Genomic DNA, 20,222 nt, shown 5'->3' on the forward strand with positions numbered 1-20,222 from the left:
TCCACTGATTGGATAAGAGCTGCCAACATTAAGGAGGGCAGTCTGCTTTACTTCGGGTCAGCTGATTGTAGATGTTAATCACATCCACAGAAGCGTTCACAGCAACATGTAGATTAGTGTTTGAGCAAACAGCGGGTGCCACGGCCCAGCCAAGTCTACAGGAATATTAACCTGAGGGCCTCAGGCTGTAGAAGAGGCCCTCACCCTGCCCTCAGGCTAAGGAATGCTTCCTTGGAAGCATTGCCTGTGCTGAACCCTAAAGGATGAGGGGTTATTCACTCAGGCCTGGCAGAGGAATCAGCCTGTGCAAAGGCCCTGAGGTTGGAGACAGGCATATGTGTGTGTACATGTGCACACACACACTGTAGTCAGGAAGGCTTGGGGAGGATCAGGTGTAGCTCAGCTGGCCATAGCACCGAGCAGCCCGCTAGGCCATGAGGACTTTATCCCACAGGCCATGTGACTGAGGGTAGGCTCCAGGGCCTACAACCTATACCCTAGTCCTTGCCTCATGCTCTCACTGAATGACACTGGGCCAGTCCCCTCCCTGAGCCTCACCTGTAAAAAGAAGTGGCTAGACACAGTGTACGTGTACATCAGGCCCTTGTGTGGTTTGTGGGTTGGTGACACTCTGCTGGTGGCCCAGCCACCCCGACTCCTGGAGGCAGGCTCAGCAAATCTGTCCCTAGAGAAAAGGGGAAGCTGAGGCAGACAGAGACTCCCACACTTCCCCCTTGGCTGCTGCGCCCCACCCCCACCCGTGCCCTCAGCTCGGGCCTTAGGCTGCTGCGTCCAGTGAAGGCCCCGGGCTGGCAGAAGTGAGACTGTGGCAAGGAGCCCCGAGGTTTGCACAAGACTCCAGCCCTGGCTTTTGCTTCCTCTTCCTTTCTGGGGATTCACCTTGAAGTCTGCAGTGAGGAAGACAGCCGAGGACACAGACGGCAGTTTTGCTACAAGTTGAAGTCCAGGAGTGCTCACCGCCCGGGTCATACCTGTAACCACCTTTTTCCTTCCCTGGGCTCAGCTACCCGTCCCCTCCACACCCAGGGGCAGAGGGCCCAGCGGCCCACACCCGCGCGCATGCGCACACCCCACCCCCACCAGCACAGCTGGTGACTGGGGCAGAAAGGGGAGCCTGAACCACATTCCAGAAGGTGCAAATGCCAGACCAAGATGTGAGACCATCCTCTGCTCTCTACGGGGCCCTGAACCGTCTCTACTGGGCCCTGGGGCCTCAGCCCTGCCCCTACCCCATCCTAGTAATGCACTCCCCCTGCTCCCCATGCCCTCCCCTACCCCGCCAGATCCTGGTGCTTCCACTGTAACTGAGTTCACTCAGGGCAGCTGCTTGAGTGCTGTCTGCTGTATCCCTACAACCAAGACCAGTACCAGCCCCTAGTGGGTACCCAGGAGCTCTGGCTGAGTTAGTGATTGAGTTGCCAGACTGGAGACATAGCGTGTCAGCCACCTGGTGCCTCAAGGCCAAAATGAAGGGGCCGAGGGCCAAACCTGCCTCCCAGCAGAAGCCTGGAGCCCCCTGCAGCCTGTGTGTGGGCACAGGTGGGGGCACCGTCTAGACCCTCAGGGTAGTCATCGCAGTGAGTGGATCACAGGCGCATGGGGACATCCCAAAGGGGGATCCTGTGCTGTCAGTTGGTTTTGAGATGTCCTGGTGGTAGAATTTAGTCAAGGAATAACCTGGTCACTTCCTTCCCAGGGGCCCTGAGGCAGACCAGGCTCCAGTGCCTTCCTCCCGAGCTCTGCCCTGCCGTCTGTGTTCTAGGGACACTGGCCACCCCGCGCTTCCCAGACCTCTCCTGCTCTCAGAGTGGGGATGCGTGAAGGGGCTCTCACTGACAGGAAAGGCACCTTCAAGAACAATGGGGGTGGGTAACAGAGGTGCTGCCCCATCTTGCAGAGGGGGTGCTGGGGGACAGGCAGGTAGGCCAAGGATTAACCTGCCCTCAGTGTTCCGAGAAGCCACGTGTGCCCTTTTTACAGACAAGGAAACCAATACCTTGTGTGGTCAGGTGACTCGTCCAGGGTCACACAGCAAGTCGCCCTTAATGCATTTGACGAGAATGTCGGTGTTGACAGGAACCCTTATAGTACAGCAGTAGGTGAAGTGACAGCACTCTGGGGGCCGGGGGTCCCTGTCCAGGCAGGGAAGGCCTCCTGCTGGGCCCCAGGGTGAGGCTTGGGGCCCTCCCCAGGGGGCTGGCCTGGGTGATGCCTGGCCCCGGGGAAGTAGGGCTGCTCCTCCTTCCCTCCCCTTCCTCTACTTTCGTTTCTTGGCCTCCACAGCTCCCCACCCCCTCCCTCCTTCCCCCTCTTCCCCTCTCTTCCTTCCTTCTCCCCCTCTTTCTCTTCCCCGTTCCCTTTTCTCCCTCCCTCTCCTCCTACTCTCTCTCCCTTCCCCCTCCCTCTCTCTCTCCTCTTCCCTACCCCCTCCATGGCCTCCCATCCCCCCCAGTCCCAGTCCCAGTCCCAGTTCCAGTGTTTAAGCTACCACCAACCAGCTATTCTATCTCCTCTCTTTTCCTGCCTTTGCCATATCCTTTCTCTCCACGCTGGGAACCCAGGGTGCCCTGGCAGGAGGCTGAGCTGCAGCCTGCCCAGAAGAGAGCCCAGGAAGGTCTGAGCTCCCCTTTCTCAGGGTCACCGCGGGGAGCTTTTGTTCTGAGTGCCATTTAAGTTGGGGGGCGGGCTGGCCTTGTCCTGAGAGGGGAGGCCACAAGGGGGGCCGTGAGGAGGGGGCGCCTGGCCCACAGGTGGTGCACACCTGGCAGGCTCTCCTCCAGGCCTGGGCAGTGTCGAGCTAGGGCATAAAACAGAAGGGCTGTAGCCAGTGGGGGGTGGGGGGGATGCCCAAAAGAGGACCCAGGAGAGAGAAATGGGGACACTGGTTTGCAGAGTCCCCACCTTTGCACTCCTTGTTTCTGTGTCTGGTAGACAGAGTTTGCATGCACAATGCAGGTAAATTAGATTCCCTCTGTTTCTTTCTCCGAGCCTCTGTCTCAGCAAACAGAGCCCCTCTGAAACATACACGCAGACGCAGGCGTGCACTCATAGCTGGCCCTGTTGCCCCACTGAACATGCACTGATGGGGTGCGGGGGGTGTTCTGCTCAGCCAAGTGGAAGCACAGGGGTCTGACGGGCCACGCAGGCACGGGCTGGTGCAGGGTTCCAGCAAGAAGTGCAGTCCAAGTAGAGGTGCCCTGGAGGGGTCCCCGCACCAGCTGGACAGGGACAGCTCTGAGGCCTCCCAGTTGCAGGTCACCTGGGCGCCCCCATCTGAGCACCTGCTGGCTCCTCGGAACCTGGGGGTGACCCGGCATCACCTGGGAGCCAAGGCCGGGCTCAGAGCCGTGACACGACCTACCAGGTCACACAGACTAAAGGAGCAGAGCTGGAGGCCTGGGGCCCTGATGGGGCCGGGCTGGAGGGCCCCCTGGGCCTGCACAGCCCAGCTCTGCCATGATTGAGGGGACACTCGAGCCTGTGACTGAGGCCCTGGGTTCCTGGGCTTCGTGGAGTGCATCCCGCCCAACCCCCCAGGGGGTTGTTTCAGGATTGAATGGCTCCCCTGGGACCTTGTGAGCACTCGGTAATGGGAAGTTAGCTCTTCTGCCCATATTTAGGGTTAGTTGTTGGCACCCGTGTGCTCTATCCCACATGGGCACAAGCCCCTCTCGAGCGAGAAACCCGGGCAGGTCGCCTTTCACACCCGGGCCAAGGCTCCTGTCACAGAAACACTGGCTCAGCCTGCCTGCTCCCAGAGGCAGGGCACGCCCGCTCGGCCAGAGGCTGGTGTGATCATTAGGAGTAGTCCCTTGCACTCTTAAAGGCCACTCCTAGCAGGGACGATAAGCCGGACGATGCCCCGCCCCACGGAGGACCACCTGTGCTCCCACGCCCCTTCGGCTGCCAGAGGCCTGATGGTTTCTTTGCTCCCCTTCCCTCAAGGTCGCCAGGAGGGGAGGGTGCCGGCTTTGGGGCCGCAGAGAGAAGCGCAGAGAGGGAACGAACATCCACACTGCCGTTCTCATCTCTTTTCACCACCCCACCACACCGATGAAGAAGCAGGCTGGGGAGGCTGTGGGATGTGCCTGAGCAAGGAAAGGGCAAAATCTGGTTTTGAATTCCAGACCCAGGGCCAAGTCCCCAGCACTGGTTCCGCTGCTGGCGGTCAGTGGCTCCCTCCCTGGCCCTGACTTCACGGGGAGTCTAGAAAAAGTGCTAAGCGGGTTCTTTGCTCAAACCCACAGTCAGCATGAGGGCTGCTCCTGGGTGCTGTGTCAGACTGGTGGCCCAGGGGGGCGGGGAGGCGACGATGCTGCCCCACAGGGTGGCCATGGTGGGCACAGCGGTCTCTAAGGATCCACCCACTGCCTCCCCCAGCTCGCATCTCCCTCCGAGCACAGGGCCGGACCCAGAGCAGGGATTTTATTAGCAAGCATTTGTGGCACAAAGAAATGAATGGGTTCTCATCCCAGAAGCACCCCAACCTTTGCTGAATTGGGGGCCCCGGGAGGGAGACGTCTCTCTGCTCTGTGGCCTTCCTCAGGAAGCTCTTCTTCCAGAGATCTGGGCGAATAAATAAGTTTAATTGTTTGCATTTTGTGAGTGCTTGATAATTAACAAATCCCCTTCATCTAGTTACGACCTCTGGGCTCTCACGATCCTTCCATGGGTAGGTCTTTCCATCGCCATGTTTTGTTGTTGTTGTTAAGATTTTATTTATTTATTTGACAGGCAGAGATCACAAGTAGGCAGAGGGGCAGGCAGAGGGGGATGGGGAAGCAGGCTCCCTGCTGAGCTGAGAGCGGACACTCGGGGCTCAATCCCAGAACCCTGGGATCATGACCTGAGCCGAAGGCAGAGGCTTTAACCCACTGAGCCTCCCCGGCGCCCCACATTGCCATGTTTTAGATGGAGAAACTGAGGTGCAGAAGAGACTTTTAAGTGACCTTTCTTAGTCCCTCGTAAGTGACAGAGCTCGGACTTGGGGCCAAGCTGCCCACCCCCATTCCATGCTCTTTCCAACAGGAGCAGTGGGGCAGGGCTGAATGAGGTTTAGCCCTTCTGGCCTGTTCCAGATGGACCCTGAGCCGAGTCAGGTTCCGTTCCACCTGACCCTCCCACGAGAGCCTGACTTTAAGATTAATAGTTTAATCTTTAGTGTCCATTTCAAGGAAGCTAAATTCCTGTCTGGGGTGTTTTATTTTTAGCCGGCTTCAGGAAGGGGAAGCTCCATTGGCCTGTGGGGGGAGGAAGACAGGAGGCCCAGAGCCGGTTTCCTGAGGAAGGGCCGAAGCCCGCCATGCCCCTGACCCTGACCCTGGGACCAGAGCTGGCTGGGCAGCCAGGAGCCACCCCAGAAATAATCTTTCCCTCCCTATGGAGCACTTCTGATGGGACCACACCGAGCGAGGATGGGCCTTGCAATCAGGCCAAGTGTCCCAGGCCGGGGAGGAGGCCCTCCCACATCCGGGGCACACACAGCAGTCCTGGGGAGGCCTGGAGAGGGTACCCGGGCCCACGGGAGGGCCAGGGAGTCCCAGGAACAGGTGGAATTTGAGGGAAGCCTGGGAGGCTGGTGGGAGGAGCCATGTGCAAAGGCCGGTTACCCAGAGTGCGCCCCCAGGAAGGCAGGCAGCCCGTGCACCAGGGTTTGGACGCCGACAGATGAGAGCATTGGCTTTTTTAGGAGAACCGGTCAGGTCAGAGCGTGTGCCTGCGAACCTGAGGGCTGACTCTTGGTCTTTGTTTCCGACAGTGCTCTCAAACGTTGGCTTTAGCCATCATGGGGCCTTCTGTCAGATCGCATTTTACATGGAACACCAGTGTACAAATCAGAGGAAAGGCGTACTTTTAATCGGCATAAATTTAGATATCTAAATGTGTGATACTTTGCTAATCCAGAACAATCACCTGTTGGAGAGACACAGTCGTGGAGCATCAGGCTTCATAGATAGGTGGTAGTCCCCGAGATCGACCTTGGCACCTGATTTATTTTTTCTGTTACCTTATTTTTGCCATATATTTGTTTTCTTTTCCCCCACCTCAATATAGATATAGATATAGATATATTGATATTTTTTGAAAATAAAAAACAAAACGAGGTGCCTGGGTGGCTCAGTTAAGTGTCTGCTTTCGGCTCAGGTCATGATCTCGGGGTCCTGAGATCAAGTCCCGCATCAGGCTCCCTGCTCAGTGGGGAGCCTGCTTCTCCCTCTCCCTCTGCCCTTCCGCCTGCTTATTCTCTCTCTCTTTCTCAAATAAATGAGTAAATAATCTTTATATATATGTATATATACGTGTATATATATATATATATATATGTAGTAATAATGAAAACACATTTAAAAAAATAAAAACTAAAAACCACAACAACTCATTCATATGGTCAAGCCCTTACTCTGATGGTCATGGTTGTTTAACGCCTCACTATATGGTCTCAAGGTCTGTGCAAAATTCATTACCTTGGGGAACAAAGCCAGTGGGGCTACAAAATGTGCTTGGGGAAGTAGTATATTACGTTTGAGGAAATGGGTTCTCTAAAATCGATTTTTGAAAGAGAGGAATCTTTATTTTTTTACAATTTCAAATCAGCTTTTTGGAGGAACTCTCTGGAAGGACGTTCTGGGGAACATAGTTTGAGAGCCACTGTGGAAATGCCACCTTCCTGTTAACAGGTGGGAAGACTGAGGCCGGCGAGGGGGCACAGCTTATCTGGGATCCCACAGGGAGATGGAGATGATGGACAGATCCACAGAGGGCGTCCCCATGAAGACAAGGGTGTCCTGTTCCCAAGGCAGCGGGAGAAACACACCAGGGACAGACACAGCCCAAATTAGCCAAGTCTCTGCTGAACGTGTGTGTGTGTGTGTGTGTGTGTGTGTGTGTGTGTGTCTGTTCTGTGTGCAGCCTGGAGCCGGCTGTGTTGACACTCCCTTCTCCTCCTGCAGCGATGCCCTCCTAGCCAGCCGCCACGGGATGGAGGGCTTCATGGACTCAGGGACACAGACGGATGCCGTGGTGGTGCTGTCCTTGGCTCAGGCCGCCGTGCTAGGCCTGGTCTCGGAAAATGAGCTCTTCGGAGCCACCATAAGCGCCGAAGCCTTCTACCCCGACCTGGGGCCCGAGCTGTCCGGGACGGCCATGGGGGAGCCCGGGCCCCCCGGCCCCGACGTCTACCAGCTGGCCTGCAACGGGAGGGCCCTGGAGGAGCCAGTGGAAGAGGAGGTGCTGGAGGTGGAGGCCGCCTTCGAGAAGCACACCCGGCGGAAGACGCGGCCACCTGTGCGGCTGGTGCCCAAGGTCAAGTTTGAGAAGGTGGAGGAGGAAGAGGAGCAGGAGGTCTACGAGGTGTCCGTGCCCGGTGACGACAAGGATGTGGGCCCTCCGGAGGCCCCTGCTGAGGTGGCTGGTGGCGGTGGCGAGGCCCTGGTGCAGAGCAGCGCCGTCAAGATGATCGACCTGAGCGCCTTCAGCCGCAAGCCCCGGACACTGCGCCACCTGCCCCGAGCCCCGCGGCCGGAGCTGGATGCCGCCGCCTACGACCCCCACTTCCCCGACCCGGCCCGGGACGGCTTCCCGGAGCCCGGCGTGGCGCTGCCCGGGCCGGAGCCCCTGCCGTCCTCCGAGTGCGGCTTCGAAGCGCCCCACCTGGCCCCACTGGGCGACCCCGAGGCCCCCGCCCTGGAGTCGCCGGAGCCCGTGAAGCCGGAGCAGGGCTTCGTGTGGCAGGAGGCCAGCGAGTTCGAGGCGGACGCGGCCGGCTCCACGGTGGAGCGCCACAAGAAGGCGCAGCTGGACCGGCTGGACATCAACGTGCAGATTGACGACTCGTACCTGGTGGAGGCCGGCGACCGGCAGAAGCGCTGGCAGTGCCGCATGTGCGAGAAGTCCTACACGTCCAAGTACAACCTGGTAACGCACATCCTGGGCCACAACGGCATCAAGCCGCACTCGTGCCCGCACTGCAGCAAGCTCTTCAAGCAGCCCAGCCACCTGCAGACGCACCTGCTGACGCACCAGGGCACCCGGCCCCACAAGTGCCAGGTGTGCCAGAAGGCCTTCACGCAGACCAGCCACCTCAAGCGCCACATGCTGCTGCACTCGGAGGTCAAGCCCTACAGCTGCCACTTCTGCGGCCGCGGCTTCGCCTACCCCAGCGAGCTCAAGGCGCACGAGGTGAAGCACGAGAGCGGCCGCTGTCACGTCTGCGTGGAGTGCGGCCTGGACTTCTCCACGCTGACGCAGCTCAAGCGCCACCTGGCCTCCCACCAGGGCCCCACCCTGTACCAGTGCCTCGAGTGCGACAAGTCCTTCCACTACCGCAGCCAGCTGCAGAACCACATGCTCAAGCACCAGAACGTGCGGCCCTTCGTGTGCACGGAGTGCGGCATGGAGTTCAGCCAGATCCACCACCTGAAGCAGCACTCCCTCACCCACAAGGTAGGGGGGCCGGTGGGGGGTACCAAGCCACCTGCACTGGGAGGTTGGCAGGGGGGAGGGGGGCGCTAGCCACTTGCCCTCCTGGGGCTGTTGGGGGAGGGGACCTACCTGCCAGCCCTCCCCGGGGGCTGCCCTGGCGCTTCTGCCCCTCCCCCCACATCCTCCCCAGCGCCTCTCCTTCCCCCACAGGGGCCTGGCCCCAGGCCTGACCTCTTCCCTCTCCTCCTGCAGGCCTTGTCCAGTGCTCCCCAAAGTCCTGCTTCAGATCCCTTAGGGAGCTATAGAGACGGGAGACAGATGAACCTGTCATGTTTATGATTACATATTCTTTCGGAGCCATATTAGAAAAAAAAAAAACAGTTGAAACTCAGGGCTTTTTTTTTTTTTTAAGATTTTATTTATTTATTTGACAGACAGAGATCACAAGCAGGCAGAGAGGCAGGCAGAGAGAGAGGAAGGGAAGCAGGCTCCCTGCTGAGCAGAGAGCCCGATGTGGGGCTCCATCCCAGGACCCTGAGATCATGACCTGAGCCGAAGGCAGAGGCTTTAACCCACTGAGCCACCCAGGCGCCCAGGGCTTTTTTTTTTTTTAACAGTAAAACTTAATTTTTTGAAGTTTTTGAATGAAATGTTGGAGGAGCCCCGGCAGGTCCCCGGGGAACCCAGTTGGAGAACCTCTGAAGCAGCCTGCTCTCCCAGAGGGCGGAGGCCACGGGGCAGTGGATGAGACGGTCAGAAGTGGAGATTTTCTTTGCCCCTTGTAATTACTGAACTGTGTCCAAACCTGTGGTTTCCTTTTAGGAAAAAGCTTAAATATATTTCATTTTAAAAGGGAACCGAAAGAAGGAAAAATAATCTGTTAGGGAAAAGGGACACAAAACAGGCAGAGCGGTTTGGAGGGATGAAAGATGGAGCACACTGGCCTTGTCCACTGTGTCCTCCAGACATCACTTTGACCCACTGTGCCCCACCGTCCTCTTCCTCCCCTCAGGCCACCCTGCCTTTCAGCCACTGTCACCCCTTCCCAGAGGCCCTTCTGTCCAGGCTGATGGAATGAGGCCTTTTGGGTCCCACAGCCTCGCTCGGCCCTCAGCCTGCACCATCATTTCCACCCTGAATCCAACCAACTTCACGTTTTGCAGCTCAACGTGCAATAGCTCCCTGGTTCCATAATGGCAGCCGTAGGCCACTCCGGGTCCAGCCTGCGTCCTCACCTCTCCCAGTGGACGCCGCAGCGAGTGGCGGGGTTGTGGGGGTACAGCCTGCTAGCCTGAGAATCCCTCCTTCCCCACCCGGGGACTGTCTTCCTCTAGAGCAGAGATGACTTGTAGGCTTTGGCCGCTGCTCCCCAGTCAGTAGGGTATAGCTACGCGGAGTGTGAGGTTAAGAAGGATTCTGAAGCTGAGTCTAGGCTCGGCCATAGAAGTGGGACCGTGCGTCGAGTGAAACCAGACGATTGACTGACTTCATGTCTGCAGTGGGGAGGGTGGGAGCCATAAGCACATGGACCCTCTCTGTGCCATTTTTCTCCTCTGCTAAAAAGCCCCACGAGTCTGCAAAGTGTTAAAAGAGAAATAATACCGTGAAGAAAAACTGAGAACAAAAATCAGAGGCCAGCAAGATGGAAAACATGCCTGTCGTCAGCCTGGGTTTGCACAGTGCGTGCATATATGCACTTAGGGAGTCAGCGACCTGAGGCGGGGCCCCCTGGTGGTCAGACACACCTTCAGTGTGTCCCCCGAGTGCAGACACACGACGCACAGCCCCGTCTGCTGAAGGAAGTAGACACAGGCGCTGCCACCTTGTAATACAAAACTCTGTCCCACGTAAGCAGTCTGGACAGCAGCTGTGACCCCACACACATGTCTGTCCCACTAGGGTTCTACTATGTGACTGGCTCAGCAGAGAGATCAGGTCCCAGCATTTATCCTGACTTTATCCCCCCCAACAATACCTCGGACCCCCTGTGCCCACAACACCCTCTCCCATTCTGGGGTCCCCTCCAGACCATGGACAAGCCTGTTACAGTCAAACTAGAGGCTTTGCCGCTGGAAGCACTGTCTCCCGGGGCACATGTCCCAAACTATTTCAATGATAAGAATCATCTCGGCGACCTGTTGAGACCAAAAATTCCTGGGCCTGCTGGCCCAGCCCCTCCAGGGAGGAATCTTCCAGAGGCTGTGTGAGCAACAAGGTGGTAGGTTCTTATCACCAGGGAAGCTTGGGAAACTCTCAAGGGGTCAACTAGATGGGCTCCAGAGGTTTGAGAACTCTGCATTCAGACGGAAGTGTCTTTTTTTTTTTTTTAAGATTTTATTTATTTATTTGACAAGAGAGATCACAAGCAGGCAGAGAGGCAGGCAGAGAGAGAGGAGGAAGCAGGCTCCCTGCTGAGCAGAGAGCCCGATGCGGGGCTCAATCCCAGGATTCTGAGATCATGACCTGAGCCGAAGACAGCGGCTTAACCCACTGAGCCACCCAGGCGCCCCACTTTTTTTTTTTTTTTAAGATTTTATTTATTTGACAGAGAGAGACACAGTGAGAGAGGGAACACAAGCAGGGGCTTAGGAGAGGGAGAAGCAGGCTTCCCGCTGAGAAGGGAGCCCGAAGCAGGGCTCAATCCCAGGACCCCAGGATCACGACCCGAGCTGAGGGCAGACGCTTAACTGGCTGAGCCACCCAGGCGCCCCTGAAGTGTCATTTTTTCCTTAGTGTCCATACTTTCCATCAGATTCTCAAGGGGGATCCGTGAACCAGAAGAACCGCTGAGACAGAACACTGAGGGGAGAAACACATACGTGTGCCCTTGGCCTGAGGACAGTCCACCAGGCTGTGGCTGTCTCCTTGACCACAGATCCCAGGTGCCTGGCATGATGCTGCCCAGTAGATGGTTCCTGGATGAACGAATGAATGAATGAATGAACGAGTGAACACATTTGCCTTGGGGCAGACCTAGAGGTATACCTGTCCAGGTGGGCAGGAGACAGCAGGTGTGTGGGTAGGAACCGGAAGGCTTTCTGGAGTCGGTGGCCCTGACCCGACATTCTCCCAGTGCCTCCACGAGTGGGACCCACCCAGAACACCCCCAGGAAGTCGGTTTCTGGAAGCCGTGCATACACTCAGACACTGTGCCCCCGCCCCCGCACACACCCACACTCTTCCAGAGGCTGTGCCCATCGTGTGGCCTGACCATCATCTCTACCCCCCCCCACCCCCTCCAGGGCGTGAAGGAGTTCAAGTGTGAGGTGTGCGGCCGGGAGTTCACCCTGCAGGCAAACATGAAGCGACACATGCTGATCCACACCAGCGTCCGGCCCTATCAGTGCCACATCTGCTTCAAGACCTTCGTGCAGAAGCAGACCCTCAAGACCCACATGATTGTACACTCGCCTGTGAAGCCATTCAAATGCAAGGTATGAGGCTGTCGGGGTCCCCGGGCAGGACGTCCCCATGGGCGGCCCTGGGTGGGCATGATGGCAGCAGCTGGGACCTCCCCAGAGCTGACCAAGCAGGGGGAGCCCAGTTTGGGGTGAAAATGCCTAGGCTCAGGGTTGCGGGGGTGGGTCACTGTGGGTCATGGTGTTCAGAGCCTGTATGCTGTTGAGGTTGTATTTTTTTGGAAGGTGGGGAGGGGGTGAAGGTCCCGGCACAGCCAGAGGGGAGAAGCCCAGGCATGGGACTCAGTGTGGCTGGAGACCCCAGCCCTGGGTTTCTGGTAACTCTGGCTCAGGTAGAGTGGAGCAGTGACCTTGGTTCTATGACTCTCAGGCCTCTGGGGTTGGTCACCTAGGAAAGGACAGAGTGAGCACTGTCCATAGCGAATGGGATTCAAGCCCCAGCAGGGAGGTGGGAGAGGGCTGGAGGTGGGGGAGTGGCGGGCCCCCCGAAGGCTCCTGATGCCCAGTCGGCGTGTTGCAGGTGTGTGGCAAGTCCTTCAACCGCATGTACAACCTGCTGGGTCACATGCACCTGCACGCGGGCAGCAAGCCCTTCAAGTGCCCCTACTGCTCCAGCAAGTTTAACCTCAAGGGCAACCTGAGCCGGCACATGAAGGTCAAGCACGGTGTTATGGACATCGGCCTGGACAGCCAAGGTGGGTGGGCCACGCACAGTGGGCGGTGCCGGAGCGGTCCTATCGCAGCTCACTCGGGAGCCTCCTGTCCAATCAGGGGCGGGGGGAAGCTGGCCAGGCCTGAGACCTCACTGGGCTGGGCTGCGGGCTGGCGGGGAGGCGCCCTGGAAGGTGGCGCTGGCGATGGGGCGTGTATGTATGCTTCAGAGGACTTCAGCGGGCTCACGTAAACTATGATAAATAAAAATACTAACCACTATTGATTGAGTGCTGACTGTGTGCCAGGCCTTTATTAACTCAGGGGCTCCACACGGGGAGGTCGGCTCTGCTAATCATACCCATCTTACAGATGCGGAAACTGAAGGACAGAGAAGTTAGGTACTCAGGGAGAATCACAACACCTGGGCGTGGGGGGAGGACAGACACTTGTATGACGGTGACAGTGACATTTAAAAGAAACGCTTGGCTGGGAAAGAAAATAACAAAAAGGGATAGGGCAGCCGGAGAGATGAGGGAAGCTGGGTGAGGTCCCAGTCCCAACTACGGGATGGTGTGTGGACAGCCCCGGGGAGAGCTCTGAGCTTCCCAGCGGCCAAGGCAAAAAGTGTGACCACAATCTGTCACACTTTTCATGGTGCTTGCCAAAGACGATGTAGGCCACGCACTTAGAGGAGGAGCCTCACCTCTGCAGTCGGTAGCCGTTTCATAGGCTGGTGTTGTGACATCCCTAAGTGTGAGCAACAGCCTGTGCCCTCCACATTCATCAGCTGTGGAAGAACATTAGTCTCTCTGGCCTTATTGAGGGGAGAAGGGACTTTAGAGATTCTACTGGAAGAAAAAGCTGGTGGCACCTCGGAAAGGCTCCCTGGGCGGTCTGGAGCTAGCTGACTGTCTGGCACGCCTTCTCAGACCAAGTAGTGGGGAGCAATACGGGTGAGTTAACCTGCCTGGATGGCATTACTCGCTGGCAGTCAGTCAGAGGTTGGGGGATGGCTGCGGGCACCCTAACTTGGTTTTGCCGCAGCTAACTAGGGAGTGGCCTGGGTTTTCTGGCAGAAACGGATGCCCTCAGTTTTCTATTCTTGTGAGCAAGGATGCAACCCCATTAGCTGCACAGACGTGCTCTGTGCAGCCCCTTCCAGCTCAAAATGTGGTATGAGAACCAACAGTATCAGCATCGCCTGGGATGTTGCTGGAACTGCAGACTCAGCCCTCCCTCACACCTGCCGAATCAGAATCTGCATTTCAAAAAAAGATCCCAGGGCAATCTGTCACACAGTAGAGTTTTAGAGGCCCGAACTTTGGTTTGCATTGGAATCACCTGGAAATCTGTTAAAACAAATGGCAGGGCTCCACCCCCGGAGCATCTGAATCTGTAGGTCTGCGGTAGAGTTGCAGAATTTGCATTTCCAGCAAGTTCTCAGGGGATACCAAAGCTGCCAATCAAGGACCCCACTTGGAGAACCTTTGATCTGGACTCTAAAGGTCTGATTCTCTAACTTGGCCGTGCATCGGAAGCATCTGGGGAATTTTTAAAATGCTGATGCCTGAGTCCCAACTCCAGAGATTCCGACGTAAGTGATCTGGCATATGGCCTGGGATCAGCACTTTAAAGCACTTTAGATAATTCTGTGTGTACTAGGGTCTGACAAGCCACAGTCTAGCAGACCTGCCAGGTACCTAACCCAACCAGGAGGGACAGGAGCAGAATTTGTCCTTTTGGAAACAGCTGTCCCTGCACACGTTGCTCCCAGGGGATGGTGAAGGCACACACTCTTTCTGTCTGAGGTCAGTAACCAGGGATGCATAGGACTGTTTTCTTCCTGTCTGCTCCAGATGACAGGCAGTAAAGGAGTGATTGGCACTGGAATGGCTGGGACCCAAGCCAGCTCATCTCTCACATACAACCTTGGTCTAAAAAGCTCGGGCTTCACACTGATGCAGGAGGAAGGTAGTGTATATTCTAGATGGAACCATCTAATAAACTGGAACTATAATTTGGGAGATGGATCAATGTCCTTGTAAAAAGCGGTATGCTATTAGCTTGTTTTTAATGTTTAATCAAATGCATTATATGATGGTATGGCACTAGGATTTTCAGGAAGACACAGCCTTAGTGTATTTAAGATTTCAAACCGCTGACCTTGTTTTATAAAGTCAGGAAGACTCATGGTGGGTCAGATGCTCGGGGCATGCCTAGTAGACCTGCCACACTCGGACTGACGTAAGCAATAATGAAGTAGATTCACAAAGGACTTGAAATCCCAGCTGTCTTCAGAGTTGGCTGATTGAGCCCCTCAACAATGACACCAGGGCGAGGCTCCCTCTGTCTGTTCACAGCATTAGCTCTGATTAGCTCTGATTTTCCTCATGGTCACAAGATGGCTGCCATTGCTCTTCTTTCCCTTTGCACAACCAGTGGGAAAGTAAGATCCTCTTCCCTTTGCTCTGTGAAACTGATGAGAATTGTGTGAATTCAAAGATTTCACAAGCAGTCCTCTCCTCATGATTCACTGGCCTGAATTCATTCCTGAACCACTCGTTGGCAAGGGACAGAATTGCCCTTAGACCATTGGTTCTCAGCTGGGGGTGAGTTTGCCCCCTGGAGACATTTGGCCAAGTGTAGAAACATTTTTGGTTGCTGTTCCTGCGGTGATGCTACCAGCATCTGGCTGATAGAGACCAGGGAAACTGCTAGCCATCGTACCATGCACATCCTAGCGCCCCCCCGCAGCAAAGAATTATGGCCCAAAATGTTAATAGTGCCAAAACCCTGCCTTAGACTTGTTAGGGCCACCCCCTTGACCGGGGTCTGTTTGTCCCCAAAACACATCACTTCTCCTAGGTGCACTGGGACTCAGCCACAGTCCTTGCCGGCCAGCTTCCCAGGGTCCCCAGATCATACCCCGGGCTTCCCTCCCTCCCTCTGACAGAAGGCAGCCCCGGGCCGCCCTGTGGAGCTTTCCATCTGGCTTTTGTTCTGACGCTAAGAACTTTATAGTAAGATTTCAAATTGACTAAATTACAAGAGGCCTCTTCGAGTTTTTGCCTCGTGCATCTCTGTTGACCTACCTTGGGTGTTTGTCCTTGAAGAGTAAGGCCCAGGGAGACCACTGGGCAGAGCCCGTTTAAAGCACTAAGGCTGGTAGAAAGCCAGAGGTTAGAAAGGGCTCCCTCTGGCCATTTGAGGCAGAGCAGCAGAGTGGATCAAAACAACAGCTGGGTGCCCTTTGGCAAGTTGATTAACCTCTCTGAACTTCCTTTTGGCCTCCTCCATGGGATTGCTGTGCGTGTTCAGGAGACAGTGTTTGGAAAGTTCCGGGTATGCAGTAGGGGCTAAATGAGTGTATAAACATGATGTAGAGCCACAGGCTTTCATGTGGCCAAGGGGACCAATGCAAAACACTGCAGAGGATGCATAGGAGGGCAAACGAGAGTTCAAGGCCAAGCCTGCACCGCTCCCCCTTCCCCAAGCCCCCCCTCCCCAGTTTCAGTGCTCAGGTCTGGTGACACATCTGAGAAGCCTGGGGCTTCCTGGCGCAGGAAGGAAGAGAAGCCGTGGAGAATCCTCTGGAAGCAATGACTAGGAAGCCCTTTCTTGACAAAGGCCCTCGGCGTCCATGTAGAAGTGACTGGCTCTTCCCGGGAGGCGGCCTCCGGGCCTAACTGTGCCCCTGTCTTGCAGACCCCATGATGGAGCTGACGGGCACTGACCCCTCCGAGCTCGACAGCCAGCAGGAGATGGAGGACTTCGAGAACGCCTACGCCTACGCCGGTGTGGATAGCAGCGCCGAGGCCAGCGTCCTCACCGAACAGGCCATGAAGGAGATGGCCTACTACAACGTGCTATAGCACAAGCTGGGCCGTCCAGAGGGGGCGGGGAGGGCGGGGGACGTGGGGGGAGACCCACGTGCTGCGGGCCACCCCCTCCCGCAGCGGAGAAGCTACTGCCCCACTGTCCTAAGCCCTCCTCCCCTCCCACTGAGTCGTTTGCACCACTAGGGACTTGTAGACCAAATGGAGACTGTACTGGCCTCAGCTGTGACCCAGGCACAGGCCCCAGGCAACTGGGGAAGGAAGGAGAACACAGGGGGCCCAGCTCTGGGTCGCCCTGGCCTGCTGCTGCGGGAGAGTGGGGAAAATGCTGGCGGGGGCCATATGGGGCCAAGACAGTAGGGCCCGGGTCCTCAGGTCTGTCCAGGCCCCACAGAGCTGGGGCAGTGGTGTGGGCGGGGCCTCCTGATAGCTCCTCAGGGGTCCTGGCACTGGAGGAAGACAGAGCTTGAGCCTGGCCTTGTTTCCTTTCCCCACCAACTCCTGCCTCTAGGGATGTCTGAGCTCCTGTGCTGGTCAGCATTGCCCGCCCCACCCCTGCCCTATCCCCCAACCAGGCCCTGGGCTGGGAAACGCTCAGGCCCCAGAGCCCCCTTCCCCACTTCATCCGTCAACAGCCAGGCAGGGCCCCCTGCCTTCTACCTCCTGGTGCCTCCCACGCTCTCTGGAGCCAGGCATGCATGCAGCCCGGTCCTGGCCTCAGGAAAGCGGGGTATAGCCCAGCCCCCAGCCGGTGTCCTCCCCAGCCAGCCCCCCGAAGGCCCCCACCTTCCAGCAGTTTGAAAGTGGGTGTCCCTAAAGTAGATTTCAGCAGTTGTCATCCAGTTCCTTGCTGAACGGGTCACTGCACCGGGTCCCCCAACGTTGAGTAGAGCAGGGACGTGCCTTTGGCTGGGCACTCGCTAAGCAGACGGAGGCCCCTCGAATGAGGGGCAGGGGACCGAGAGGGGCTGTCCTCAGAGGCGGCCCAGGACCACCTTGGGGTTGCTGGGGTGCTGTATTATTGACAAGTATCCGTGTTGAGGAAGTGGACAGCCAAGAGTCAACAGGTTCCCAAGAAGAGCCACTTAGTTAAAAAGAAAATGAAGACCATAGAGAAAAAAAAAATTTTTTTGAGCAAATGGGGTATTTTGAAGGTAATTTATTTTTTTTCCTTGCCACTTCTGTGTCGCCTGTTCTTTTCTGATGGAGATCATTTTCTTTTTCCAAATGGAAGCTCCCTCATGTGCTGTGCGTGCTTCGTGCCTGCCCAACCTCGAGCGGGCGGCTGGCGGGGCAGGGCTCGGGCGTGGAGGGGACGGGCTGCCAGCAGGGAGCCTCGGGGCCGGGGCAGGAGGCGGGAGGCCGAACCGGGCAGGCCCTTGGCCCCCGCCCGGCCCCTCCAGCCAGTGACTCGCGCGGCACCAGTGGCAGGAGCCGCTTGGTTCTGCTCAGCCGGCGGCTCGCTCCCTCGCTTGCCCGCTCTCCTGGCCTCTGTCCCCGGGGCCAGCTGCCGCCCCAGGAACTGAAGACAGGCCGCCTGAGGCATGAAGTAGCACATTCAGGAACCGCTAGGGCACCCGGACTCCTGCCCACTCGCCTCCCGAGGCCTCGGTGGGGAGGGGCAGGCGGGGCTGTCCCCAAAGGCACGAAGGAGGCGAAGCCACCAGCTTCAGCCCGGAAACCAGGAAAGGAGGGGTAACCGCTGGGGAGGACGGGAGGACCAGCCAGAAATGCAGCTGCCCCCAAAGCTGTATCCTTAGTGAAGGACCAAACCAGGCTTCAGGGTGGCCGTGATCAGGACTGAGGGGAGGACAAGGTGGCCTCGCGAGCAGGCAGTCAGGTGCCCCTTCCTTCTCTGCTAAGCCTCCCGCTAAGAGGCAGCAGACGAAAGGGCTGGGGGCTCACGGGAGCCTTTCCCCTCCAGAACCCCGAGGCCCTCCCCCCGGCCCCCCAGGTGCCCGCCATGATGACCCTCAGGTGGCAGTGACCCCGTCACTGTAGAAGACATTTTCTCCTGCTGAGCAGAAGCCTCACCCCCTGCAAACTACCTCTTCCCACAATGTCTTTCTCCCCTGGTACCAAAAAGAACCCTGTACCTCCTCGTCCTCCTCCTCTTTCCTGCCAGTGCAGTGGCCTTGGTCGTGGAAACCCAAGGGAGAAGGTCTGGCCCCCAGGGTGGGGCTGTCCTTTCCTCCCACAGCCCTGCCATCAGCACCGGCCCTCTGCGAGGTTCGATACTTGAACGCCCCCCTGCCCTGTGCCTTGGACCCGGGCAAATCGAAGAGAAGGAAACGGCACAACTCACACACCTGAGCTGGGGGGTGGTCTCGGCAAGGCTCCTGTCCTCACCCCTCCCCCGACCTTTCAAGAGAGGCACCCGCGCGGCCTCTTGGGTGACTTGGAAACTCCTGGACAAATTCCATCCTAACTTATTTTGACGTGTATACAAACCACCTGTTTAGAAATTCCACTTGTGCAAAGCCCTACTGTGTTTTTATGTTCCTGTTTAAAAGAGAAGTTTACTTAGCAATAATTATAAATAAATGAATATTCTTTAGCGAGGTGACTGTGAGTGCTTCTTCCCCTGGTTCTTGAGGACTCGGTCCTCACCCCTCCCCCACAAGGAACCCGCAACAAGGCTTCCCAAACCCCGCACAGCTGGGGGATCGCTCTCCAAGGAGGGGAAGAAACCCAGACCATCCTTTACCTCATTGGGGGTGGCCACCTGCAAGGGCCAGGCACCTACCAGGAGCTGTTCCCAGAGCCCCCCCAAGAGCTAAAGGCCCAGGCCCCAGAATTCCCACCACCTGCAGAGGAAAGCTGCTTCCCCTCCTGACCTACCAACAGGGCACCAGGACCGAAGCCAGCTCACGATGCCAGACTGCACTCGGAGGCTGCCAGCTCCCTGTGATGGGCAAGAAAGGGCCGGAAACCTTGCACTTTGCCCCAGGAGATGGGCCTACACGGAGCTAGCACACTAGCTTTCCTCCTACAGCCCCAGGGAGTTCAGTGGGGTTGGTGAAGGGAGCAAGTAGTCCCTCGACCAGATGGAGGCCACTGGAGCGAGTGGGGACTAGAGCCCATCTCCAGGCTCCCAAGGTCCCAACTGTCCAGTGTCAGGAGCCAGGAGAGTCCCCCGGAGACTGGGGAAATGGACTTAAGGTTGCCAAGTATTTATTGTAGCAAGTGAACGGGACCAGACACCAAGTCGAACGCAATCCCTGCATGAAAGCCAGCCCTTCCGACGGTCTCTCCAGCTTTACAGCAATAATTTGATCATCTTACCTTTCCAGTTTTGCCAAAGAACAGTGAAGATGAACCCGAGTCTGGGACCCAGTGGTCTAGACTGCGTGGGGCCCCCCCAGTCCGGGTCCGAGCCCCAAGCCCCAGGCAGCTGTGGAGGGGACGTAGGGGCAGCTGCTGTGTGGGATCCATTTTGAAGACCAAGAAAAGGCCACAGAAAGAGGTCTGGAGATGTTCAGGTTAGAACCAACAAAGTAAAAAACCAAAATCTCACGGGAAGTGATGGCAATCCCAAAGCAGAGAGAGAGGAGGGTACAGTAACAGGATTGTGCTAGGTCATTCCAGGGAGCCCAGAGGCCTGCACGCCACAGGTCCCAGCGGCTCGTCCGGTAGCTATGAGGGAATTCAGGACACTCACGCTGCTGCCTGGTCCCCTCCCCTCGAGGTGGCCCTTGACGGATGGAGGCCCGGGACACAGGCCTGCGGTGTCCCTGTCTGTCCTGGGTACAACCTACCAGCCCTGGAGGCCCTCTGTCTCCGGGGCCCGGGCTGGGCGGCCTCCTTCCCCCGGGCACAAACACAGCAGCCGATTTTTGTGAAGAGTGTTTTAGTAGCTAAATGTGGCACC

At 57.1% G+C, this 20,222-nt stretch overlaps 1 protein-coding gene across 8 annotated transcripts in view; it reads left to right on the forward strand.

Moving 5' to 3' along the window:
* Positions 1-18,908, forward strand: part of ZNF710 (zinc finger protein 710) — a 66,353-nt gene extending 47,445 nt beyond the window's left edge. For 3 of the 8 annotated variants that reach the window (XM_032836931.1, XM_032836928.1, XM_032836935.1), the window contains exons 2-5: positions 6,972-8,463; positions 11,685-11,876; positions 12,382-12,556; positions 16,221-18,908. In XM_032836931.1, the coding sequence (XP_032692822.1) occupies positions 7,000-8,463; positions 11,685-11,876; positions 12,382-12,556; positions 16,221-16,387 (1,998 nt within the window). In that variant the 5' untranslated portion in view covers positions 6,972-6,999 and the 3' untranslated portion in view covers positions 16,388-18,908. Of the gene's footprint in view, positions 1-4,437; positions 4,694-6,377; positions 6,466-6,512; positions 6,699-6,966; positions 8,464-11,684; positions 11,877-12,381; positions 12,557-16,220 lie in introns of those variants that run through there. The other 5 variants (XM_032836934.1, XM_032836929.1, XM_032836933.1 and 2 more) reach the window with 5 other exon arrangements.
* The last annotated feature ends 1,314 nt before the right edge of the window (positions 18,909-20,222 follow it).

Source organism: Lontra canadensis, unplaced genomic scaffold, assembly GCF_010015895.1.
Source record: "Lontra canadensis isolate GAN:19392208 unplaced genomic scaffold, GSC_riverotter_1.0 scaffold94, whole genome shotgun sequence".
Lineage (NCBI taxonomy): Eukaryota > Metazoa > Chordata > Mammalia > Carnivora > Mustelidae > Lontra > Lontra canadensis.